The sequence below is a fragment of the Scyliorhinus canicula genome, chromosome 1, assembly GCF_902713615.1.
Source record: "Scyliorhinus canicula chromosome 1, sScyCan1.1, whole genome shotgun sequence".
Classification (NCBI taxonomy): Eukaryota; Metazoa; Chordata; class Chondrichthyes; order Carcharhiniformes; family Scyliorhinidae; genus Scyliorhinus; species Scyliorhinus canicula.
This window is the reverse complement of record NC_052146.1, coordinates 49943818-49971433: the sequence shown is the minus strand read 5'-3', so window position 1 is coordinate 49971433 and position 27616 is coordinate 49943818. Positions and strand designations below refer to the sequence as shown.

The following is a 27616-nucleotide window of genomic DNA, read 5'->3' as shown; positions in this document are numbered from 1 at the left end:
ATATGAATCATCTGAGGTAGGGTGACACGATGGCGCAGTTGTTAGCACTACGCCGATTGCGCTCAGGACCCGGGTTCGATCCCAGCCCCGGGTCACTGTCTGTGTGGAGTTTGCACATTCTCCCCGTGTCTGCGTGGATTTCACCCCCATAACCAAAAGATGTGCAGGTTAGGTGGATTAGCCACACTAAATTGCCCCTTAATTGGAAAAAAAGAATTGGGTACTTTAATTTTCTTTTTAAATGAATCATCTGAGATACGTCATGTGATAAATGCAGTTTGTTCAGGGGAAAAGTGGCTTTTAACTTATTCTCCAAACTCACCACTATTGAGTTTTCCCCACATAATTCTGGGTCTTTTGTGAACTAATTGATAGCGATTGACTATTTGCCACAATTAATCTAAAACTTAATTATTCTTGTGCCATGCAACGACAGAATGGCATTCAGATTAACTTTGGTCTTTTCTCATCTAGCAATTCCTATGTTCCTACATGCTCGATATTGCATTGATGCATCTTGATCATGATGGGCAAGATGGACCGGGTGCCTTGGTGGCACTGCCAGGGTGCCAGGCCGGCAGTGTCAACGTGCCAGATCAGGCCGGGGGGGAGGGGGGGGGGATGCCCTTTGGAGGTGGGGGTGAGCTCAAGGACACCCTGAGAAGTAAGTTGGGGGGAGGCATCTGGAGGCCGAGGTGGGGTGGCTCACCTGATGAAGGAGCTGAGCTCTGAAAGCTAGTGATTCCAAACAAACCTGTTGGACTTTAACCTGGTGTTGTAAGACTTCTTACTGTGTCCACCCCAGTCCAACGCTGGTATCTCTACAGTTATATAGGACTACTCTTGTTCCTATTTCTTATTTGGTGTTGACTTTATTTCTCATAAACTGTAAAAATTTTTAAAACACTTACTTTCAACATAGTTCTTTTGTGCTTAATAAAGGTTTGAAAGCCCAACCACCGCATTTTCATAGCAAGTTCAAACACCACTGTGAGAAGAGCAAACAATTCCAGTGTGGCATGCACCTAAAGAAGTTGAAAATTAAATAATGTTAAACAAAATAGACTGAAGAAGAGTTAAACAGTGACAGTTTAATATAGTATATTATCATAGAACATACAATGCAGAAGGAGGCCATTCGGCCCATCAAGTCTGCACCGACCCACTTCAGCCCTCACTTCTACCCTATCCCCGTAACCCAATAACCCCTCCTAATCTTTTTTGGACACTAAGTGCAATTTATCATGGCCAATCCACCTAACCTGCACATCTTTGGACTGTGGGAGGAAACCGGAACAACCGGAGGAAACCCATGCAGACACGGGGAGAACGTGCACACTCCTCACAGACATTGACCCAGTGGGGAATCGAACCTGGGACCCTGGCGCTGTGAAGCCACAGTGCTAGCCACTTGTGCTACCGTGCTGCCCATATGAATGTGTACCAATTTTCTTTGATGGAGAGAAAATAGAGAAGACACTTCAGGGTTAATAAGTTCAAAATTAAAATAAAAGTTATTAAATAGTCTCATGATTGTTCACTTTGGTGCACCTTTGTGTTGTAGGATACAGAATTGGATTTCCATTTCCCCTCGCAGCAAGTTCCCATTCTGAACAAAACATCAACAGAAGCTTTTATGTGGAAGCTTCCATCATGGCAAGTACAACTACTCCAATCAGACCACTTTCCTATCACTGCTCCACCAAAGAAGCTCTGTTGTGAAGATTGAATGTGGGGGAACATGACCAGTCTAGTATTGTGATAGGGGGGTATTGATGGATGTTCTCCGAATGTACTTCCAGAAGACATTTAATAAGGCTATGCGTTAGAGATCAAAGTAAAAATAGAAGAGTACAGAACTAGAGGAAACTACGTGATCTGGCCTATGTTTTACATTTGTAATAAGAAAATGTGTTACAGAGTCATGAGGGATGTTATATATTACATGGATAAAGGACACACTGTGCACAACCAACATGATTTAATTAAAATATCATGTTTTACAAAACAAACTATTTTTTGCAGAATTTCCAAAGTTGGCGGATGATGGAAGCCCAGCAGACAATGATCCAGACTTGCGGATAGCAGTGAAATGACAGCTTCTCACAAAAGATGTAGGGCAGGATTTTCTGGCCATTCACGTTGACTGGATATTACGGCCCCAATGATGGCGCACCCCCGCCACGGGTTTCGGAGGGGGCCGGGCAACAAGGGGTGCGTTCAATGGGAAACCCTGTTAACAATGGCAGGACCAGAAGATGCCACTGCCGCTAACTGGCAAGCTGCCCTCTGCCACTGCAGAACACACTGGGGGGGGGGGGGGGGGGGGGGGGGGGGGGAAGAGAGAGAGAGAGAGAGAGAGAGAGAGAGAGGAGTGATGGAGGAGTGATGATTTCCCTATTCCAATGTTCCAATGTCTTGGAATCTGGCGCCATCTACGGGGATCTGTTGTGTCCAACCATACTGAGGTCAAGTAGGCTGATCAGCCAGTCAGGTTGAACACATATTGAAAAGCAGGAAGTACAAAGCATGGATTATAATTTACATTTTAATAATTTTACAGAAGGCGAAATAAAAATTGCACCACACACATGGGATTAAGGTTGAAACTGAAAAGTCACAAACACAAAAAAAATGTTTCTTTTATATTATGAAACTTTTCAATGTTATGACAAGGGAATTACACTCTTGAAACTCATATTAGCTTTTCAGGGTCAGAGAAGTTGTTCAACTATAATTATGATTTAGTAAACAAGTTTCATGTCATTCAACGGGGCACAACAATTTCAAAGGGTTTTTCAGCAAGAATGGTACCCAAAAGTTGAATTTCACGTCACGGATGCCAGAAGCTGTTGCCAGCTTTATACAGTAATGATGGAGAGTGTAAATTTGTGATTTATTGTATGCAGGTGACGGGCATTAACTAGGCATTGACTTGAGCCTCCAAAATAGCCATAAACTAAAGCTGTTTTTTGGGTTCGGAGGTGTATGCTTGTAATGTGTAACTCTTTCAATGAATGTGAAACTTCATATAAATTGGCTCCACTGGCTTCTGTCCTTCACCATCTCGCTTTCTGGAATGGAACAGTGTTGCTAACAGTTTTGATGTCATTACAACCACAAGTTATGGGCCATTGTTCCCAAGATCTCCAAAATGCTTTGATAAGGTTTCACGAAGCTGAAGCATCTGATATTAGTGGAAGTATACCTAGCTGGATTAAGAATTGACTGGCAGGACACTGGCAAAATGCATTTCTAGATGGATGGATGAGTTCTTAATTTGGATGGGTTGGGATATGTCGGATACTTGACAAGCCAGAAATTGGTATGGGGCCATTATTTTTTTAATTAAAGATCAGAATTTAGATGTTAGGAAAATGAACTGCAAATCTGAAGATGATATTAAGATCTGTGTTAATGTTAAGACTGTAGACAATGCTTCTCTGTGTGTGTTGGGGGTTTGGGCTCATGACTGGCAAATTATGTTTAAATTGCATGCGGGCACCATGTCTATCATTCATACATCCTTCAGGGAAAAGTATATTAGAAGGTGGAGAAAGAAAGAAAATCTGAGCATTCTTGAGCATGTACGTTTAAAGAAATGCTCAAAAACAGTGCTGTAAAGTGACAGCTAGAGCATACAGGATGTTGGGGTTCATTCAGAGGATAATTGTTACAAGACGAGGCATACTATTTCATCCTTGTGCAAGATTTTGGTCAGGCCTCACTTGGAATACTTTGCCCAGTTTTGGTAACCTCACATGGGTGAGTGACAATGAGATTTTGGAAAAGATGTTGATAGAACCACTACACTAACATACAGTACAAGACATCTTAAGTTGTCAAGATGGACTAAAAGAGTTGGAACTCTACACTTAAGAGAAGCATGGATTTGGGGGTATCCAATTGAGGATAAGACCAGGGGTCACAATTTTAAGTTGTGTGAAGCTAGATCTAGTTAGATCTCAGGAGTGGTTATTTTCCCAAAGAGTCAACCTCTGGAACTAGATGCTGTCTCATGCAGTGGACACTGATCCACCAAAACCCTTAGGCGAGAGCTGGACCTGTTTCTGGGGTTAGATTGGAAATCATGTGTTACAGAAGATAGGTATTTGAAAGTTCGATCATTTACATAGACTGAAGAGGAATTTCCCAGATATTTTCCCCCAATTGGACTGGGTTTTTAATCTGTTTTTTTGCCTCTCCCCAGGAGATCTACTGTCTGCGTCGTGCTGGGCACGAATCCGCGCGAACCGGTTAGATCACGGGAGAGGCTGAAAAAGGGAACTATGCCAGGTGCCATCGGTTTCCGATTTAACTGGCCCGCTCCCTTTGGCGAGATTGAAAATCCACTGTGATGTGGCAAGGAACCAATAGTCAACAATTGAGGCCAATTTTCATCTCAATAACGGGAAGGACCACCTATCAAACTGCCTCCCGTGATCTAATCGGCTCCCCAATGAGCAGTGAAGCAGGCGCCCTTTAGCATACCTATTTAAAAACGTGACACTAGTGCAATGGCTGCTAAGGGGATTGGAGGAGGTGAGTAGCCATCTTAAAAACCGGGCAATCAGCCCAGGGACACTGGAGCTGCTGCTCTAGTGCTCGGGGCAGGTGGGGAGCCCTCAGTGGGGTGAACGAGCCCGGTCAGGGGGGGATCAGCCGCCATCGGTGGGGGGTTGCTCCTGAACTGGGGGGGTGATAGGCTCAGTGCCTGCAAGTCCAGCTACTGCCTGTCTGCCCCATCAAACAGCCCCAGGAGTGGTAATATGGTGCAGATCACTTTTACTCTCTCTGGCGGCCTCTGGCTGCACAGCTAATGGGGAATTGGCAATGTTAATTATGTGCGCACTTCACAGCTCTCAAGTGGATTCCTGTGGTAGACGTGCCATGTCGCAGGTGAGTGCAACTGCCTGGCATCCCAATCAGACTGTGAGGCCTGGACACTATGCCTGAACACTGGAGGCATCAAAACCACAGAGGGAGCAGCCAACAATCAATCACCCAAGAGCTGGGCCTCAGCACTGGGGACATCCCCGTGACCAGAGGGTGGGTGTGTGGATCGGAGATGTAGCCGACTGCTGGGATGGAGAATCTTGCTGCCTATGGGACGTGCACTCCAGAAAACAGATGCGGTGAAACGGAGAATCCTGCCCAATTGTGTAGGACATGCTGAATGGACCCGAGAACCTATTCCTGTCTGTCATTGTGCATATGGGCATTAATAGTTGAGAGGCAGGATTTCCGGTTGCGGCTATGCGGAGCTAAGCCGTACGTTCGGCAGCTCCCGCTTTAAAAGGACTTGTGGGCTCTTTTAAGGGCCCCAAACGGCACTGATTCGACGATTCCCGGTGGATAAAGGGGTCTGGAGCAAAACCCCCCGGGATTTATGGTGCGGACTCGAAGTGGGGCGAGGAGAAAAACGGCAGCAGCTCCCCTGGAAAAGCGGGGGAAGGTGGACAAAATGGCGGCCGGTGGAGCCCCTGAGGAGTGGAGGCAGTGGGCTGAGGAGCAGCAGGCGGCCCTTCTGCGCTATTTCACGGAGCTGAAAGGGGAGTTGTTGGAATCCCTGAAGGTGACGACGAGTAAGCTGCTGGAGACCCAGACAACCCAGGGTGCAGCGATACTGGAGTTGCAGCAGCAGGCCTCTGAGCGCGAGGAGGAGGTTTCGGCCCTCGTGGGGAAGGTGGAGATACACGAGGCGCTTCATAAAAAGTGGCAAGATCGGTTCGAGGAGATGGAGCTTCGGTCACGGAGGAAGAACCTGCGGATCCTGGGCCTCGAGGAGGGGCTGGAGGGGTCGGACCTGCCGGCCTATGTGGCCGTGATGTTGAACTCGCTGGTGGGGGCAGGATCCTTCCATCTGCCCCTGGGGCTGGAGGGGGCCCACAGAGTACTGGCCAGGCGGCCTAAGGCGAATGAACCCCCGCGGGCGGTGCTGGTGCGGTTCCATCGGTTCAGTGACTGGGAGTGTGTTCTCCGATGGGCCAAGAAGGTGAGGAGTAGTAAGTGGGAGAATTCAGTAGTGCGTATCTACCAGGACTGGAGTGCGGAGGTGGCCAAGCGGAGAGCCGGGTTTATCCGGACGAAGGCGGTGCTCCATGCAAAGCAGGTGAAGTTCGGCATGTTGCCGCCTGCGCGCCTGTGGGTCACCTACAAGGACCGGCATCACTACTTTGAGTCCCCAGAGGAAGCGTGGGCCTTTGTGCAGGTTGAAAAGCTGGACTCGAACTAGAGATTGGGGGCTGGGGCCGTTTTTCTATTTATGTATCATTGTTTATGCTGTAGCGGGTTATTCTGTTTGTTTTTGTTTTTTCTCTCGCTTTCGGACGATGTGGGTTATGGTTTTGTGTTCTAAGGGGGGTACTGGGGTTTGTGGTTGATCTGTGTCTTTGTTTGTACGGAGTTGGTGGTTGGGTTGGGACTGAGGTTTGGGAGCTGCGTTGGTGGGGTGGGGCAGTGTGAAAGCGCGGGCTTTTCTCTGGTTTCCCGCGCTGCGGGACGAGGGGGTGGAGCTGGTGGCAAGGGGCGTGGTTATTAGACCGGGTTTCCCGCGCTGAAGCGGTGCCCAGGAGCTGATGCAGGGGAGGAGGGGGGACCTCATATCGGGAGGGGTCGGAGTTAGAGCGGGAGCTGCCGGGGTCAGCAGAAGTCAGCTGGCTTACGGGAGTACAGTGGAGGGAGAGTCGCGGCTGGGAGGGTTTCTAGCCTGGGGGGGAGGATACCGGGTTGCTGCTGGATTGGCCAGGGAGGAGTTGGTGCGGGTCGGGGGGAGGTTCTATCGCCGTGGGAAACGGGCCGAATGGGTGATGGCCAGGGGCAAGCAGTCGATGGGCTATGGCTAGTCGACAGGGGAGGGGGCGGGTCCGGCTCTGATCCGGCTGATTACGTGGAACGTGAGGGGGTTGAATGGGCCGGTTAAGCGGGCCCGGATGTTTTCGCATCTGAAGGGGCTGAAGGCGGACGTGGCCATGCTCCAGGAGACCCACCTGAAGGTGGCGGACCAGGTCCGTCTGAGGAAGGGGTGGGTGGGGCAGGTTTTCCACTCAGGGCTCGACTCGAAGAACCGGGGGGTGGCGATCCTGGTGGGGAAGAGGGTGGCGTTTGAGGTTGTGGCTGATAGTGGCGGCAGATATGTGATGGTGAGCGGTAAGCTGCAGGGGGAGAGGGTGGTGTTGGTTAATGTGTACGCCCCAAATTGGGATGATGCTGGTTTCATGAGGCGTATGTTGGGCCGCATTCCTGGCCAGGAGGTGGGAGGCTTGATCATGGGGGGGGAACTTCAATATGGTGCTGGATCCCCTACTGGATCGTTCTAGTTCAAGGACAGTCAGGAGGCCGGCGGCGGCCAAGGTGTTGAGGGGGTTTATGGACCAGATGGGAGGAGTGGATCCCTGGAGGTCCGGGAGGCCGAGGGCTCGGGAGTACTCTTTTTTCTCCCATGTGCACAGGGTTTATTCCCGCATTGATTTCTTTGTTTTGAGCAGGGGACTGGTCCCGAGGGTGGAGGAGGCCGAGTATTCGGCTATTGCGATTTCGGACCATGGGTGGATCTGGAGATGGAGGAGGTGCGGGACCAGCGCCCGCTTTGGTGTCTGGACGTGGGGTTGTTGGCTGATGAGGAAGTGTGTAGGAGGGTTCGGGGATGTATCAAGAGGTACCTCGAGGTCAATGATACTGCGGAGGTCCAGGTGGGGATGGTGTGGGAGGCTCTGAAGGCAGTGATTAGGGGGGAGCTGATCTCCATCCAAGCCCATAGGGAGAGGGGGGAGAGGGAGAGACTGGTGGAGGAGCTGTTGAGTGTGGATAGGAGGTATGCGGAGGCCCCGGAGGAGGGATTGCTGGGGGAGCGGCGTGGCTTGCAGGCCAAGTTTGATTTATTGACCACCAGAAAGGCAGAGACACAGTGGAGGAAGGCGCAGGGAGCGGTCTATGAGTATGGAGAGAAGGTGAGCAGGATGCTGGCGCACCAGCTTCGTAAGCGGGACGCGGCTAGGGAGATTGGTGGAGTGAAGGATAGAGATGGGAATGTGGTGCTGGAGGGGGCAGAGGTCAATGAGGTCTTTAGGGATTTCTATAGGGAACTGTACCGGTCGGAGCTGCCGGTGGTGGGAGGGGGAATGGAGAGTTTTTTGGACAGACTCCGATTTCCAAGGGTGCATTGGAGCAGGTGGAGGAACTGGGGGCGCCGATCGAGTTGGAGGAGCTGGTCAGTGGGATTGGCCACATGCAGTCGGGGAAGGCGCCGGGACCGGATGGGTTCCCGGTTGAATTGTATAAGAAATATACGGACCTGCTAGTTCGGACCTTCAACGAGGCATGGGAGGGGGGGGTGTTCTGCCCCCGACGATGTCTTGGGCGCTAATCTCCCTGATCCTGAAGCGTGATAAGGACCCCTTGCAGTGCGGATCATACAGGCCGATTTCACTGCTGAATGTAGACGCCAAGTTGCTGGCGAAGATCTTGGCCACTCGAATAGAGGACTGGGTGCCGGGGGTGGTACATGAAGATCAGACGGGTTTTGTGGAGGGGAGGCAGCTGAACACTAACGTGCGAAGGCTGCTAAATGTGATAATGATGCCGGCAGCAGAAGGAGAGGCGGAGATTGTGGTGGCATTGGATGCGGAGAAGGCCTTTGACAGGGTTGAGTGGGGGTACTTGTGGCAGGTGTTGGAGAGGTTCGGGTTTGGGGTGGGTTTATTAAATGGGTGAGGTTGCTGTACGAGGCCCCGATGGTGAGTGTAGCGACAAATGGGAGGAGGTCCGAGTACTTCAGGCTCCACCGTGGGACGAGGCAGGGGTGCCCCCTGTCCCCCTTGCTTTTTGCGTTGGCAATTGAGCCTCTTGCCATGCTCTCAGGGAGTCGAGGAGGTGGAGGGGTTTGGTGCGCGGTGGGGAGGAGCACCGAGTGTCGCTGTATGCGGACGACTTGCTGTTGTATGTAGCAGACCCGGTGGGGAGAATGCCGGAGGTGATGGAGATTCTTGCTGAGTGCGGGAGTTTCTCGGGATATAAATTGAACCTGGGCATGAGTGAGTGGTTTGTCGTACACCCGGGAGATCAGGAGGAGGGGATTGGTAGGCTCCCGCTAAAGAGGGCAGTGAGGAGTTTTAGGTACTTGGGGGTTCAAGTGGCTAGGAGCTGGCGGACTCTGCACAAGCTCAATTTTACTAGGTTGGTGGAGCAGATGGAGGAGGAATTTAAAAGGTGGGACATGCTGCCGTTGTCGTTGGCGGGTAGAGTACAGTCCGTTAAAATGACGGTGCTCCCGAGGTTTTTGTTTTTGTTTCAGTGCCTCCCCATTTTCGTTCCGAGGGCCTTTTTTAGGAGGGTGAACAGCAGCATTCTGGGATTTGTTTGGGCGCACGGGACTCCGAGGGTAAGGAGGGTCTTTTTGGAGCGGGGCAGGGATAGAGGGGGGCTGGCGTTGCCCAACCTCTCTGGGTACTATTGGGCGGCTAACGTCTCGATGGTACGTAAGAGGGTAATGGATGGGGAGGGGGCAGCATGGAAACGGATGGAGATGGCGTCGTGTGGAGGCACGAGCCTGAAGGCACTGGTAACGGCGCCGCTGCCGCTCCCTCCAACGAGGTACACTACGAGCCCGGTGGTGGTGGCTACCCTCAAAATTTGGGGGCAGTGGAGGCGACACAGGGGGGAAGTGGGGGGCTCGGTGGAGGCCCCGCTGCGGGGGAACCACCGGTTTGTCCCAGGGAACATGGATGGCGGGTTCCTGGGGTGGCACAGGGCGGGCATTAGGAAGTTGGGAGACCTGTTTATCGACGGGAGGTTCGCGAGCCTTGGTGAACTGGAGGAGAAGTTTGAGCTCCCCCGGGGAATATGTTCAGGTACCTTCAGGTCAAGGCATTTGCTAGGCGACAGGTGGAGGGATTCCCTTTGCTGCCCCCGCGGGGGGTAAAGGATAGGGTGCTTTCGGGAGTGTGGGTCGGGGATGGGAAGGTGTCTGACATCTACCAGGTAATGCAGGAGGTGGGGGAGGCGTCGGTAGATGAGCTGAAGGCTAAGTGGGAGGTGGAGCCGGGGGAGCAGTTTGAGGAGGGGACATGGGCGGATGCCCTGGAGAGGGTGAACTCCTCCTCTTCATGTGCGAGGCTTAGTCTCATCCAGTTCAAGATGCTGCACCGGGCACATGTCCGGATCTAGGATGAGTAGGTTCTTTGGGGGTGAGGATAGGTGCGTCAGGTGTTCGGGGATTCCAGCGAACCATGCCCATATGTTCTGGGCATGCCCGGCACTGGAGGAGTTCTGGAAGGGGGTGGCGAGGACGGTGTCGAGGGTGGTGGGATCCAGGGTCAAACCAGGCTGGGGACTCGCGATATTTGGGGTTGGGGTGGAGCCGGGAGTGCAGGAGGCGAAAGAGGCCGATGTCTTGGTCTTTGCGTCCCTGGTAGCCCGGCGGAGGATCTTGCTGCAGTGGAAAGATGCGAGACCTCCGAGCGTGGAGACCTGGATTAATGACATGGCGGGATTCATTCAGCTGGAGAGGGTCAAGTTCGCCCTGATGGGGTCGGTACAAGGGTTCTTTAGGAGGTGGCAGCCTTTCCTCGACTTTCTGGCTCAACGATAAGGTACTAGGTCAGCAGCAGCAGCAACCCGGGCGGGGAGGGGGGGAAGGGGTGTTTAGGGGGATAGTGTTTAAGTTAATTTGCTTATTGTTAATTTATTTTGTTGTTTATTGGGGTTGGGGGGGGGGGGGGCGGGTGGGGGGGTTTGTTATATGCGTTGTTATGGGTGCCGGGGGGTGTTTATTATTATTATTGTTTTGTTGATATATATTTTTCAAAAAATTCCAATAAAAATTATTTTTAAAAATAATAGTTGAGAGGCAGGAAACAGAGGGTTAATTTGAACATTTTCCAATTGGTGGGATGTGACAAGTATTATTCTCCAGTGTTTTGTACCAGTTGAATGAAAAAATGTACATCCAACTTTGTAACTTAATTTAGAAGGCATAGGGTGGGGTTCTTTGGCTGATGCCACAATATGGAAATAAGATTGGGCGGAGAATCGGTTTTGATGCTAAAATCGTGGTGGGCGCCTGTTTCATGCCAAATCGTACGTACAGTAAACGCTCTTGGCATATCATTAGCGGGCTTGACCCGGTATTCTCTGGAGCCTCTGCGATTCTTCGCCTCAACCAGGGTAAATTCCCGACAGCGAGGTTCACTTGTGCTTTTAACAATCATGATACAGACGTTGTGGCTGCTGAGGGATAGAGGGGGGGGGGGTATGGAAATTTCCAACTTCCTAGTTTGCTGACAGTCGTGCTGCTGGCCGGGGGGGGGGGGGGGGGGGGGGGGGGGGCTTCTGCCAGTGCCAGAGAGAGTGGCGTGGGTTGTGGCCAGGAGGGTCGGGGTGTACGGGCACGGAACACCACTGACGTGACCTGCAAGGGAGCAATGCTTCTGCACATGCCATTGACTGCCCACTGTGAACTTAGGGCCACAGGTCGTATAGGCATTCCCCCAAGCCACCCCTCTCGGTGCCCTCTGACCCATCAATGGGATGGGCGTGCTACAGCGCAACTAGTGCCATCTTCTTGGCTGGGATGGTCTGTGTAGGGAGTGAAGTGTGTATATGTGGCTGCAGCTTGTCAGCCTCCTGAGTGTCAATCGCAAATCTGACGAATCCCACACCATTTCTCACTGGAATCGATTGTGTTCCACGTGGCACCGGTGCTAGCCTCTCAACAGTTGTTGAACCCAGGTGCAGCGCCAGCTTTGCTGTCGTGGTAGTCCACGAGTCCTGCCCCGGCGTCAACACTTTCTCTGAGGAACGGAGAATTCCACTGATTGTGATTTGTGTGGATGGGAGCAAGATGTTGCAAAGGCATAAAGACAGACATCACTGAGTGACCAAAACTATGACAGATGGAGTTAAATTAGGGGTCACGTCACTTTTCAGAATCATATTAACATTACACAGACGTCCACCCTAAACAAGCAATTCAGGAATAATACATCAACAAATATTTGGAAGAGTAATATTATAAATTAACCAATAGTCTCGCATAAGAATTGAAGACAAAACATACATAAATGTCGAGACGGAGCGAGGGAACAGCTGGTGCCTCGCACAGCGAGAGTATCAACAATAGCAGTCCAGAAATTAGCTCCATCATATAGAATATGTGATTGTGCACAAAGAGGTAGGCTGCAAGGGTTTTCTGATCTTTTGGATGATTGAAGAACTTGTCATTATTTTCTCCCTCCTGAAAATGACAAAATAAAAAGAAAGCTGTGAATAATTTAACATTCTTACTGCTGAGGGTGCAAGAGACTAAGCAATGCCTTAAATTGAATTACTAATTGTGACACTCCCCAACTGCAGCACAAGAGCATAAACAAGTTGCCCTTCAAAACTTTAGCTTGTAAATAGGATCTTACGGTGTTTGTACTGTAACCAGAATATAAAGCTATATTGAATTTTGTTTATTGTCACGTGTACCAAGGTACAGTGAAAAGTATTTTTCTGCGAGCAGCTCAAACAGATCATTACATACATGAAAATAAAATAAAAGAAAATACATAATAGGGCAACAAAAGGTACACAATACATTGGGTGAAGCATACAGGAGTTAATGATATTCCTTGTTCCGTCTTGAGGGAGGCGGTGATGCAGTGGTATTTGTCACTGGACTAGTAAACTAGAAAGCCAGGGTAATGCTCTGGGGACCCAGGTTCGAATCCTGCCACTGCAGATGTGAAATTTGAATTCAATAAAAATCTGGAATTATAAGTCTAATGATGACTATGAAAACCATTGCTGTTTGTCATTAAAACCCATCTGGTTCAATAATGTCCTTTAAGAATCTGACGTCCTCCAGACCACAGCAATATGGTTGACTCTTAACTGCCCCTTCAAGGGCAATTTAGGGATGGGCAAAAAATGATGGCCTAGCCAGTGATTCCCACGTCCCATTAATGAATAAAAAAAAATCATAATCAAATGCCCTTTTTTATGCTAAGAAATCTCAAAAGACAAGACCTGTAAGGATTAAATTAACTGGTTTAATCATGATTTTAAAAAAGATGTCGCAGAGCTTTTGGTTCAATATTGCTTTGCCACTTTTACAGTAAATTTGTCAAAAATAATGATACGCAACAAACCCCATGCACCTCTGAGATCTTCATATTCTTGGCCTTGCAGCTGTATAACAAAAACCTGTACATACAGGAAACCTGGTTTCACAGGCAGTTTAAAATAAATAATTTAGAGATTTTTCCGAAATTTCCCAATATATTCATTGCCCATTGAGCACAACATCATGTATTATATTCGATGTTTTACATATTAGCACATCGTCCTGTTGCAAATCAGCCATTTTAAAATCAATAACTGAAACCAAAGTGAAAGGTTAATGGCACTGCAAGTCATTCTATACAGGGAAATGTACTGAATGTTAATAATGACCAGCATTTTATTACATCAAATAGTTTAAAGAACAGAAAACCATTTAAACATGGAACAGAACTAGCCAATGCAATAAAATTTTAAAAATTCAGAAGTTCTATTGAACAAATTAAAACTGATAACACTGGTATAGCACAAAATATATTTTAATTGGATCACTTAAGTTATAATTTAACTAAAACACATTATTAAAATCTACATGGAACACTGCCAAATATTCATTAACGATATTGAAAATGTAGAATCATAGAATTTACAGTGCAGGAGGCCGTTCGGCCCATTGAATCTACACTGGTCCCTGAACGAGCACCCTACCTAAACTCACATCTCCACCTTATCCCCGTAATCCTGCAAACCCTCCTGACTTTTGAACACCATGGGGCAATTCAGCGTGACCAATCCATCTAACCCGCACATATTTGGACTGTGGGAGAAAACCAGAGCACCTGCAGGAAACCCACACACTCACGACGAAAACATGCATACTCCACACAGACAGTGATCCAAGCCGGGAATTGAACCCGGGCCCCTGGCGCTGTGAAGCAACAGTACTAACTACTGTGCCACCCCATTACACCATTACTTTACAAGCTGTACGACAATGCATTCTTTTAGGTAAATATAAATCGTGATTGTATTCATCATCATAGAATTTTGATTTAATCACATTTCTTTGGTGAAAATAAATAAGTGATCTAATGCTTAGTTTCATCAATTTTGCGCTACTTTTAGCATGGCTGCAACCAGAACTTCCTCAAATGAATCTATCCACAGACTTGCCTGTTAATTTCAGCAACATTAGGAATATATTAAATTCGATCTTATGTTAAGATCGCAGAGCTTTTACTTTGTTTGTATGAAACTGTAAACTAAAATCTCCCAGTTATTAAAAAAAGAAGAAACATAGAAGGAAAAACAAACTGCTGACCCACACTATCAAAGCCATGTTTCATCTAGCCCCAAGCTTAAAACTTCAATCTCTGTACTTTTAAAGGTTTCAAAAAAGTGTGCTTTTGGACAGACAACATCCAGTTTGTAGCCATGCGTTAGGGGCATAAAACTACCTATAATTCAAAACCACTGCTGAATCTCACTTAGATAAATCAAAAAGTTGATTAGAATATAAAATGAAACAATCAAGGTTTTTGCAATGTAATTCTCAAGTTGATAGAGGCGAATAGAGGAAGCCTCAATCTGAATCTGTTTTAATTGCCTTGGGAATGTTCAGGTATGTTACTGGCTACCGTATCTTTAAAAAAAAACATTTTAAAATTCCATTCTTCAGCACTGGCATCACTCACCTTGACAAGTACAACACATTAAACAGTATAAAGAGACATATTTAACACCAACTCCACTAAACTAAATCAAAATGGCAGACATTATTAACGTAATTAACATGTTCAAAGTTGAAGTACATGAAATGGAAGTCATTCCATGTCCAACGAGAGCAGAATAGATGCAAGAACACCTTTATCAGGATTATCTGTAATTAGTGCTCAATATTTTTACTTTCTTAAAAGCTCTATCAATTTCACAACAAGAAACAGTAGCACTACCATGTTCCCTTCCCTATGCATACTTCATACTGATAGAATGATATTGTACTTTCTTCATTTTTAATAGTTTGACATGAGCAGGATCATTAGTTGTAAAAAGGTTCCATACTTGCAAATAGATTGCTGCTTCCTGATAATTCATCTCCCAGACTTGTTTCAGAGAACCATAGCTCGCTCTGTACTCTCGAACATCTGGTATTGCAACCACTTCAGTGTTGATTATGTCATATCCTCCTCCATCTATTAAGGGGACAGAAAGTGGATGTTTCAAATAGCAACAGGCCAGGCAGGTCAGGCATTGTCCTTGGAAATGCGTCTTAAGTTTCATCATAATGCATTTGAAAAGGGGAATGTCATTATTCTGTCTTACAAGAACCTATACCAAATGAAACGTAGGTGCCTTCTTCACATCGGAGAGGAAAAAAGGGAAAAAAGAGAAAAAAGTGGAAATGTTTCATTGATTAAATAACAATGAGTATTTCAAACAACAAGAACATACAACTGAGCGTATTTGAGTATCGCCATAATGATGCAATTGTATAGAACTTTATTCTTACACTCTTAAAAACAAAAACAAGCCCGGCTTTGTGAATGTTAAAATTTAAATTCAATCAAAATGTTTACCTTCATTTTAATCTGCAACAACACGTGCATTTATGTTGCGGCTTTAAAATGTAAATGCATTGCAACATGCTTCATAGAAGTGCAGTCAGACTAAAAGCAACATTTGACAAGAGATATTAGAAGGGTGACTAAAAGTTTGTCAAGGATGTGCATTTTAAAGAGTACCTTGAAAGGAGATGAATGTCCTTGAGGTGCTTTGTCGGACTGAAACCATGATTCCACTGAGGACTGCAGTGCAATCCCTCCCTGTCTTAGTGAGTGAGAGGCTGGAGAGATGTTTGAAGAGGCGGCACCTCCTGTTCAGTGATGCCGGAACAAACTAATGTAGTTGGTACTTCATCTCAGCAAGGACACATATCCCCAAGGCTTCAACATCCTTCAAAGGGTGAGGACATAGTGAGTAGAATGTGTAAACACTCCATCTCAGATTAAAGAGGCAAATTAAGAAAGACTAGTCATTCTGATGGCCTATCGACAGGATAAGCACTGCCATTTGTCATCATCCTCCTGGAATCTGGTGGCTGCGTGAGCTTCATGTGCATGCCTACCTCATATGGCCCATGCTATGGCTTCTTACTATGCAGCTCGGCTTCGTCAACCTCATCTCTTTTTATGTCCTTCACATTGATGGAGATATGCAGCGGCTACATTTTGGCAAGTCTTCCCCAGTTCGCAGCGTCAGGTAGCAGGGCGCAGTAAACCACGATGATCTGCGAGACCCTCTGGGGAATGTACTGGGGTGTTCTGCCAGATCTGGCGAAGCAGGGGTTTCGCATCTTCAAGATGCAAATGGTTTTTCTCTACCAATGTTTGTGTGGCAGTAAGAGCATTGGTGCATCTTCATTTGGAGTTTGTGGCCATTGGATAGGCATCATCAGCCACATCCATTGCGGGTAGCCTTTGTCACAGAGGAGCCAACCTTCGAAGACATCTAGGATCTGCAATTTACTCCAGATGTAGGAGATGTGCAGGTTCCTGGGTACTTCACACAAACTTGCATGATGGGTTTCTAGTGATTGCACACCAGCTGCACATTGAGGGAATGGAAACCTTTCCTGTTCTTGCGATGCATTGCCTGTTGCCAGGGACTCTTACAGCCATGTGAGTCGATGTCTTCCTACAAATGTGAAAATCTGAAACTAGCAGTGAAGCCCTCTGATCTGGCTGCCTTGTTAGCTTGATCTCTAGTGAAGTCCATGTACTTGTGGGCCTTAGCAAAGAGTGCATCCATCACCTCCTGTATGCACTATTGCAGAATTTTTCAAACTGCGAGTCACGGGCGGCTTCGGGAGTCACAAAGTGATCACTCATGGCATTCCCAATCGTGGGAGATGGCCCAATGATCGAGACTGGCTTTAAGGTTGTGAATGCCAGCCACGACTGGCCTTGAAATGCGAACTATGCAGTCTTCCTGCCAGAAGTGGCGGCAGAGAGTGGGCCACGCGCCCGGCATAAACACTGCCATCACGTATCCTGTACGTCCGTGCTTTTGGTGGGAAATCATGGAGGAGAGATTCCTTGCAGTTGCAGCTGTATAGAACCTTAGTTAGGCCACACTTGGAGTATAGTGTTAAATTCTGGTCGCCACACTACCAGAAGGATGTGGAGGCTTTAGAGAAGGTGCAGAAGAGATTTACCAGGATGTTGCCTGGTATGGAGGGCATTAGCTATGAGGAGTGGTTGAATAAACTCAGTTTGTTCTCACTGGAACGACGGAGGTTGAGGGGTGACCTGATAGAGGTCTACAAAATTATGAAGGGCATAGACAGAGTGGATAGTCAGAGGCTTTTCCCCAGGGTAGAGGGGTCAATTACTAGGGGTCATAGTTTTAAGGTGCGAGGAGCAAGATTTAGAGGAAATGTACGAGGCAAGTTTTTTTACACAGAGGGTAGTGGGTGCCTGGAACTCGCCTACGGAGGAGGTGGTGGAAGCAGGGACGATAGTAACATTTAAGGGGTATCTTGACAAATACATGAATAGGATGAGAATAGAGGGATATGGACCTCGGAAGTGTAGATGATTTTAATTAAGATGGGCAGCATGGTCGGCACGGGCTTGGAGGGCCGAAGGGCCTGTTCCTGTGCTATACTTTTCTTTGTTCTTTGTTCCTCCATTTTGCTAGCAGGCCACGCAAGAGGACTGTGAAGAACACAAGATGGAGCGTTTTGTTATAAGAGAGGGCCAGTATCCCACAATTGAATCAGCTGGAGAGAGCTGCTCATGAGAGTCCACGGCATGACAAAGAAGTGTTAGTGTGAGCTGCTCAGAAGAGTCCACGGCGGGACAAGCAGTGCTAGTGTGAGCTACTTAGATGAATCCATGGCAGGATAGTAATGCTAATGTGAGCTGTATGCAGAGCTCCAGGGTCTCTAGTGGAATAGCCTACTCAGAAAAACATAAATCTGGAACAATACAGTATAAAGATGATTTCTTGAGGCATGGCTTTGTTAACTGTGCCAATACAAATCAAGATGCAAAGCTCATGTGTGTAGGGAAGTACTGGAAAATGAGAGTTGGATGTTAACTATGCCTTTACTTTGCAGACATATTTTCGATTCTAAACAAATTGAGCCTCAAATTGCAAGGGAAGGGTGATGATTGCTTTCAGCACTGATGCTTTCCACAAGTCATTGAAAGTTTGGAAAGTGTGATTATAAAGCCAAAGCTACTACATGTTTCCCACACTGTTAACACGTTGAAGAAAACAGTGTTAGTAAGGGAACAGAGTGAATTATAAACTTACACCTGACTCCAAATGAAGAGACTAAACTTCTGCGCCTCATCTGTGACAGTACATTAAAAACATGCCACAAGTCCATGAGGCTGTCAGGAGAAGCATCTCCAAGGAGTATCCAGTGCTGCGTAAAACAAGCATTTTGTTGCTTTTGCCCTTCACAACGACCTACACGTGCAAGGATAGATTTTCTGTTCTCACAAATATGAAGACAGCACAAAGGAACCAGCTGAACTCTGCACCTGATATGCGCATGCCCTCTCCTTCTGTGAACCTGATTGGGATGAGATCGTGAGGACCAAGCAGGCTCACCTGTCGCATTAAAGGTAAGTGAAAATGGTGTGTTACTAGGTCGGCCGGTGTGGGTCGCGAAGGTCGACCGGCATGGATCCCGAAGGTCGGCCGGTGTGGGTCCCAAAAGTCAACCCGCGTGGGTCCTGAAGGTTGGCCAGCGTGGATCCGAGGTCGGCCAATGTGGATCCTGAAGGTCGGCTGGTTGGTAAAAGTGGGTCCCCAGGAAAAAGGTTTTAAAAACACTGCACTAATGGTGTTAGTTTGAGAGAGTCTGCAGAGGCTCCCAGCGCACACCCGGAAACAGACACTTACATAGAAGTTAAGAACGAGGGTGACTTTCACAGCCACAAGCAAAGTATGTCCTCCCAGTTCCTGGGTGTCAACTCATGGAGAATGTGAACAAATGTGAGCCACCAAATCCCTGAACATGCGGAGGCATCAGTCTATGCACAGTCTACGCACCTATTAGCCAATACAATCCTGGCCATTGGAACGACTACTGTCACTGTCACAGAGTGCTTCTTCCAAACCCCCGGCCCCATTTCAGTAGACCTATTGGCAGGAGATGGATTTGGCCAGGCACTTAGATGTTCTTCATTTACTTGAGGCAATAGATTACTCATTCAGTGGACTCGATGATTATATTTTTAGAACACACACTTAAGGGGCCTGAATGTTCCCATCTCGGAAACTGGCAGCTTCTCTTGTTTGTCCAGGTGTCCAATTGTTTTTAGAGTCATCACACTGGGGAATCACCATGATTTGTATAATTAGTTATTGCAGGGAAATCAATGATTGGAATCTATCAGAATTAATCTTGCATAAATGCACTATTACGTTGAAGGCTCTAAATTGCTTTTATAGTCATTGAGGTGCTTCTGACATGTCTTGACTGTGCATTTCTCATTGTGTAATAATACAGATTCCAGATAGGTGTGTCTGTAATCAGCTCCTCAGTCCTATGATCCACTCCTCCCAGACACCAGAACAGCCCAGCAAAGATTTTGTCTTAGTTTCACTTTTTTTCAAAGTATATTTATTAAGATTTTACATTTTTTTGCAAACAATGCAACTAAATTACAAAAGAAATGCACCGTAGTATGCAAGGACAAAATGTATCAACATTTATGAATACAGAGGGGAGCAAGAGAACATTATAACTGGTTCAATGTAGTCATTAGAATTAACTAGATGCCTCAATAAGATCCACCAGAGACCAAGGGAGAAACAGGATGAGGCCATGAAAACATGGTAAAATGGTGCACACCCTCCGGGCAGCACGGTGGCGGAGGGGTGAGTACTGCTGCCTCATGGCACCGTGTACTCAGGCTCAATCCCAGACCACTGTCCGTGTGGAGTTTGCACATTCTCCCGGTGTGTGCGTGGGTCTCGCCCCCACAACTCAAAGATGTGCAGGGTAGGTGGATTGGCCACACTGAATTGCCCCTTAATTGGAAAAATATGGTGCACACCCTCCCATGACACGCATGTTTGCAATTACCACGAGAGTTTAGGGTACATTTTACGCATCATTTTTGGGCGCACACCAATTATATCTCCCTCAACTCTTGCAGTACCAAAGACACCAATGATACACCATAGCCTCCTCTCCTCGGATACCAAATCTGCCTGCACCCATGCAGGAACCAATCCCAGGTTCTTTATACCCACCATTATAAAAGAAAAGATAACAAAGAAAATACATGAAAACCCCAATTTTAAAGAGGAGTATATATTACACAACGCAACATAACCCCAGTCTCAGGGCCAGTACAAAACCAACATCATTCCATACATTTATATCAAGAGGACCAGTAAAAATATGTTCGAACTATGATCAAGCCTCCAGGGCCTCCCAGAAAAAACAAGGGAAAAAGAGCTAGAGCTACTTGGAATAAACCCAGCATAACAAAGCATCTATGTTTCCTTGGTGCATGCTGATCGCCCATTAATGAGGAAGGGAACAGGCTGTTCATTCAACCAAAAAAGTGTCCCACCCCACTGGGGCGGCAACCAGGATATGAACCAAATTACACGACTCGGCTCAACCCCAGGTCCCAGCTCACTGAAGAAGCAAACCCATCTCTCAGGATGTTCCTAATAGGCATCTCCAAGGAAGGACATCCCAGGTCCTAGGGAACAACAGAATACCAGCCACAGCACCGAATCTGGCCTAGTCCAGCACCTCCCAGCACATAGGTATCAATATCCTCAGGACCTCCAGCACACCCCAGCCAGTGCATATCTCCAATCACATCCAGATCAGTGTACCGCCCCATTTATGCTGAAAGAAAAGGGATGATTATGCCAGCCACAGCCGGGGAGACCCCATCACCAAAGAGAAGAAGAATCGTCAAGACACCCAATAATAGGGCGCCCTCACTTCAATCTCTCTTTTCAACAGACCAGCCAAGGATTAATCAAACCTACCTTAGCGTGCACCACCACTCATTTCCTCCCATTCCAATAACTCTTAAAAAATGGACCCAGAGGAAAAACACCAACCTCAAGAATGAGTCAGAAGGAACCAATCCTTCCCAGGATACATAATCTGAACAGGCCATCGAAGGAGAAAGGCACAGATTCTTCTGGCTCCACTTAATTTTATTACACACGAGATAAGGGATGTGGAAACAAAATAAAAGCATGCCCCTCCCATGACTACAACAATAACACATAATGACAAAAAGGAGCAAAACGATGCACAGACCAGTGGGGCTGGATCGTCTGTTCCTGCGTCTAAGTGTTGACGCCAGTGAAGGATCCGTGGTGTTTCATGACAGAAAAATCATCGCCACACCTGCACCGATTCCGATACAGGTGAGGGACAAGCAAGTGGGTGCCACGTGAAACACCCACGGAACGCGTGAAAAATGGTGGGAGAATCGTAGGGTCCGTGCTGGACATGCGCAGGGCTGACAAGCTACAGCCACGCTTACGTCTACACCCCCAACACAACGCTCGCGCAGGAAAAAATAGCGCCGGTTGTACTGGACCGCGTACCCATCCACCTCGACCCCACAGTCCACCGCCCGGCCACCCCCCACTACTCCGCCTAGCCCCCAGGCTAGCGGCATGGTTCACATGTCCCTCTCATGTCACGGCTGGACACTGTCCACACACCCTTGCTCTGTCTCTGCAGCCGCCACACCAGGCTCACGACCGCCGAGACCATATGTGGCCCGCGCCATCGGGACCGTGGCCCATCGGAGGCGGAACATTGTGGGTGGGCCCAACAATGATATTCATACGGGGTTGTGATTGTGTGTGGCACGTGTCTCGATAACGCTGATTTGGAGGGGGTGGAGCATTGCAACCCTGCCGCGATTTCGCATCGGGAGCCATTCTCCGTCCAATCGCAATTCTCGATTTTGGCGTCAGGATTTCCCAGAACAGGGTAACAGGTGAAACCCGCCCTTGTGCTCACATCAACACACCCTTGAAGGAGAAAGGTCAACAATAAATAATCAATACCATAATCACAAGGGAGTAATGTCCAAGATTATAGAAGAATTGCAGGTTAATTAAACCATCTATGTTGCTCGAGAAGGGCAACGCTAAGACAGGATCAACACACACTCCCTAGAATCTCTCAAGGACTGCAACGAACAAAGCACCTTCACTTCCATCATGCCAGTGCCCAAGCAACCAAGATCCTGGGGGGGCTCTCAACCTGCTCGGCCACCTCCAATCCCTCATGATGAGCATTAAGTATCGGATGATATAGGGCCAGTGGTCGGGAGTCCCGACCGACGCCAGGCCTCAAAGCTCAGATACTCTGTGCTTCATCGTGCCAGATACCTCCAGCCTTCAAATCAAGATTACTAAAGTATGGCAGCCAACCTTCAGACTCAATCGGGAACTCACCTGCCACTTCTCGCCAGGAACCGGGCTCACGGACTCCTCTTCACCGGCCCCTACCTCAGATGAGTGGTAAAGCAAAAAGTGTAGAGGATACCGGAAGTCTGCAGAGGGATTTGGATAGGTTAAGTGAATGGGCTAGGGTCTGGCAGATGGAATACAATGTTGACAAATGTGAGGTTATCCATTTTGGTAGGAATAACAGCAAAAGGGATTATTATTTAAATGATAAAATATTAAAACATGCTGCTGTGCAGAGAGACCTGGGTGTGCTCGTGCATGAGTCGCAAAGAGTTGGTTTACAGGTGCAACAGGTGATTAAGATGGCAAATGGAATTTTGTCCTTCATTGCTAGAGGGGTGGAGTTTAAGACTAGGGAGGTTATGCTGCAATTATATACGGTGTTAGTGAGGCCACACCTGGAGTATTGTGTTCAGTTTTGGTCTCCTTACCTGAGAAAGGATGTACTGGCGCTCGAGGGTGTGCAGAGAAGATTCACTAGGTTAATCCCAGAGTTGAAGGGGTTGGCTTACGAGGAGCGGTTGAGTAGACTGGGACTGTACTCGTTGGAATTCAGAAGGATGAGGGGGGATCTTATAGAAACATATAAAATTATGACGGGAATAGATGCAGGCAGGTTGTTTCCACTGGCAGGTGAAAGCAGAACTAGGGGGCATAGCCTCAAAATAAGGGGAAGTAGATTTAGGACTGAGTTTAGGAGGAACTTCTTCACCCAAAGGGTTGTGAATCTATGGAATTCCTTGTCCAGTGAAGCAATTGAGGCTCCTTCATTAAATGTTTTTAAGATAAAGATAGATAGTTTTTTGAAGAATAAAGGGATTAAAGGTTATGGTGTTCGGGCCGGAAAGGGGAGATGAGTCCACAAAAGATCAGCCATGATCTCATTGAATGGTGGAGCAGGCTCGAGGGACCATATGGCCTACTCCTGCTCCTAGTTCTGATGATCTTATGAAGCCGTCAGGATAAATGACATATCATGCAGCAGGATACTAACATCGCAAAGGTGGACCCTTACCAGGCAAAGTGCTCTTCTGACTGCAAGGACTATCTCATGGGCTCAAAGTGAGCTCGAAAGACCTGCATTATAGAGCTTAGACCTTCATCCAGAACAACATTATCAGTGGTGGTCATCATCCGGATGCACCCAGCATCACCAAGGTGAAAGCGTGCTCACCAGGAACAACGCTACTGTAAGCTAGGCTCCATCCTAGCCCACACTGACTGCCATGGTCAAATGAGGATTTTCTACAATTTATCCCCGTCCCTCTTTGAAAAACACCAATCCGGATCCTCCAGAGACATAGCACAAGACATATATCCCAAGAAAAGACAAACATGAAATGTGTACCAGGATAAATAAAGGATTACAAGATAAGCAGGGCCAGAGCTCATGAAAATGCAGCTGCACCCACACTCTGGTCACGTGACTCCCTAGTTTCACTTTCTGTTGTGGCATTGCTTGAGGTTCCAGTTCAATAGCTTTGATAAGAAAAGGAAGACTGGGGATGGGCTAGTTAGTAGTTACATGGTTAGAAGGGTTGAAGGAGAGTATTTTGCTGAGTGTGATAACGTTTTTTTGTAAAGGTTACCCCAGAAGAGAAAAGCATTTATAGTATCAGCCAGCATGAAAGCCAAGAAGGGAAGTTGGACGGTCAGCACTTCAGTGGGAATGGGAGAAAGTGATCAGGAGTTGGGTCTCATGGATGTCAAGGGCTTGGAAAGAAACCGGAGAAATGCAGGTTCAGGACTAGTGCATGGGGCATTACATCTTTATGAATGGAATATAATAAGAATATTTAAGAAGTAAAGAGTTTGCAACCCAAGAATGTCACAAGAAAATCAAGTCGTTCTCTGCATTTCCACATCCCTCCAAAATGTGTGACATTTTAATTAGCCCAATTAACTTTAAAATATACATTCTTTTTGACAGCAGTATTTCAGTTTAGCAAGCAAGATCACTTTCTTGATCACCATATTGTGCCATTGAGCTTTAAGCTGACAATGATCCAAGCTGACATTGGCATTTATGGAATGAGAACCTCGCACTGCGACAAGGCTGCCTCTCATTGTCTGCAGTGACTTTTTTTGTTTGCGTTTCTCATCAAGGTCAGATGTAGTTATTGCCAGTATTTGTGTTATTCTATCAGGCAAACATTATGCAGCAAGGCCAGAAAGGCCATCTGATGATTATAGTGCAAATGTGCGCCTAATGGGAGCTACATTTAACTCTTGGTTGAGCAGTTGTTATTAAAAATACTGACCAGCAAATCCCGAGGACTGATCTGTAGTTTGGTGCTGATCTCAGCAGGAACTGTGGGACGAGAGGCCTCAAGACAAGACTCCTGCTTCTGATTGCTGTTCATTAACCTTTGCTGCAACAGGGCTGGTATTCAGCACAAGTAAACTTTGGATAAGATCAGGCTTAGGTTCCATGATTGGATGTATTCTTACAGTCAAATAGTCACTTGATACACTGGTGCACTGTCAGGAGGATGTTTTGTGGTGCAGTGAGTAACAGCCGTGCCGCTGAGCCAGAAGCTCTCAATTCAAATCTCGCATCAGGGCTAGATGGCTAAGTAAGGAGTATGCATAATCATAGAACCCCATAGTGCAGAAGAAGGCCATTTGGCCCATCAAGTCTGCACCAGCCCCTGGAGGAAACCCACGCAGACATGGGGAAAAAGTGCAAACTCTACACAGTCACCCAAGGCCAGAATTGAACCTGGGTCCCTGGAGCTGTGAGGCAGCAATGCTAACCACTGTGCCACCGTGCCGCCAAATACAGCCAAAAGGTTGAGTGTCAACCTGCAAGTCCTATCAACGCACCGAAATGGCAGGCGATCGGAGAGGCAGAGATCCTTGGGCAGCTGTGTAATGGAAAGAACTCAGGAGTTTTTTTACCATCACTATCAATAGCTCCAGTGTACAACATGCATGTAGAAGCACATGTTTCCACAGTAACTTAGAATCCACGTGAACTGCAACCATCACAATCACATTGTCGGGATCATAGATGAAGGTCACACTGGCAAAGCCACAGATAATGACAAATGTGTTTGGTACCATCCCTTAGGTACATGTCAATGCACAAAGGAGCGAAGAAAACTGAAGAGAAAAGAGGGATCAAGTGTCACTTCAGCTGGGCAGCACGGTGGCACAGTGGTTCGCACTGCTGCCTCACGGCGCCATGGACCTGGGTTCTATCCCGGCCCCGGGTCATTGTCCATGTGGAGTTTACACATTCTCCCCATGTCTGTGTGGATCTCAACCCCACAACCCAAAGATGTGCAGGGTAGGTGAATTGCCCCTTAATTGGAAAAAAAAAGAATTGGGTACTCTGAATTTTTTTTTAAAGGGTCACTTCAGCAAGTATCTTGCTCAATCTGAGTGACCAAAGAAGTGGTAAGTACTCTCATCCTTTCACAGCATGCAACACAAGTGGAAAATGTTTATCTAAATAGTTACAAAATTCACAATGGGTTTTCTGGACAATGGAATCTTTCTCTTCTCCAATCTCCATTTTTTCTACCATAAAAGTGAAGACCCCATATCGAAATATAGTGCCAGATGCAGCAGCAGCTCCTCTCCATGTGACAATCTGGATCTTGAGTATGAGCATTCTATTTCACAGAATTGTTCCAGCACAGGAAGGGATCATTTGGTCAGTCATGTGAGTGCCAGGTGAGCAGGTTGGGCATATACTCAATGTAGTTTAGAAGATTCTTCCAAAATGGCTCCGGAGGGTGGCGACTCTGCGAGCTCTCCAAAACAGATCCTCTTTTTACATCTCCTGTAACCGTACTAATCACTTAAAATTTAATTCTAACACTAACACTATTACTAACCTTTCCTTTTATCCGTATTATATATTTTATTTTCATGTACTAAATGATCTTCTTGAGCTGCACGCAGAACAATACTTTTCACTGTACCTCGGTACACGTGACAATAAACAAATCCAAACCAATCCAATCCAAAGAATGAGAGGTGATCTTATTGAAACTTACAAAATACTGAGGGGGCTTAATGAAGTAGATGCGGAGAGGATGTTTCCCCTGGGGGGGGGGGGGGGGAATCTCGAGTTAGGGGGCATAGTTGTAATTCTCTCCTCCAGTGAGCAATGGAGTTGACTGGGTCATTGAGTTAGACAGATTACTAATTGACAAGGTAGTCAAGGGTTATGCAGGCCAGACTGAAAACTAAGGCCAAATCAGTTCTGCCAAGATCTTATTGACTGGTGCAGCAGGCTCAAGGGGCCATGTGGCCTATTTTTGTTCCTATTTCTTATGTTCCCACCTGGGAAGGAAATCTCAGCTGGGCGAACTGCCTGCCAATCTGATTTGTTGCCAGATTTGTAGACCCAGAAGTGGCCATCACTGCAACTAGGCACTGCTGGGACAAGTGGCAGTCTTCTGGAGCTAAGAGCCGGACTTCAGCTCTCAGGTATCGGCAGGCCCTCATTGGCCGCAGTGAAGGGAATGATAGGGGTGGGGGATCAAGTTAAGTGTGTATGACTGTGTGGGGCATGTCTCAAAGGGCACATGGGACCAGCAAAAGTACGTTCCGTCCCCACCCTTGCCCAACACCTGTCTACCCAGTAAAACTGCCAGGTTACCAGCTTGGCATGGGCTTGCCACGGGCTAAATTAGTTGGTCACTTCGGGGGCCTCAATAGGCCGAAGGGTGGGCAGGCTGCCCAATGCTTCTATTGTCCCCCTGTAAAATGAGAGCCATGATGTGGAGATGCCGGCGTTGGACTGGGGTGAGCACAGTAAAAAGTCTTTAAAGTCCAACAAGTTTGTTTCAAACACGAGCTTTCGGAGCACTGCTCCTTCCTCAGATGAGGAAGGAGCAGTGCTCCGAAAGCTCGTGTTTGAAACAAACCTGTTGGACTTTAACCTGGTGTTGTCAGGCTTCTTACTGTAAAACGAGAAGCAGTCCAGGGTGGTCAGATAGGTGGTGGGTAGGCGACGTGCTGCACTTTACAAGCCACCCTGCCTTCAGGCCAACTGACGGGGGACCGGAAAATTCCAGTCCTGGACTCCGTTGGCACTAACAATCTTTTGAACTATTTTGTTCCCACAGTTTCC

General features: G+C 47.3%; 1 protein-coding gene across 3 annotated transcripts in view; it reads right to left on the bottom strand.

Moving 5' to 3' along the window:
- tpcn1 (two pore segment channel 1) overlaps positions 1-27616 on the bottom strand; it is a 146057-nt gene that overhangs the window by 80265 nt on the left and 38176 nt on the right. For all 3 annotated transcript variants that reach the window (XR_005459927.1, XM_038790554.1, XM_038790543.1), the window contains exons 2-4: positions 15103-15233; positions 12056-12232; positions 912-1025 (exon numbers count right to left, since the gene is read on the bottom strand). Coding sequence is in view for 2 of the 3 variants with exons in the window: in XM_038790554.1 (XP_038646482.1) it covers positions 912-1025; positions 12056-12232; positions 15103-15233 (422 nt within the window). In the remaining variant the exon portion in view is untranslated. The remainder of the gene's footprint in view (positions 1-911; positions 1026-12055; positions 12233-15102; positions 15234-27616) is intronic.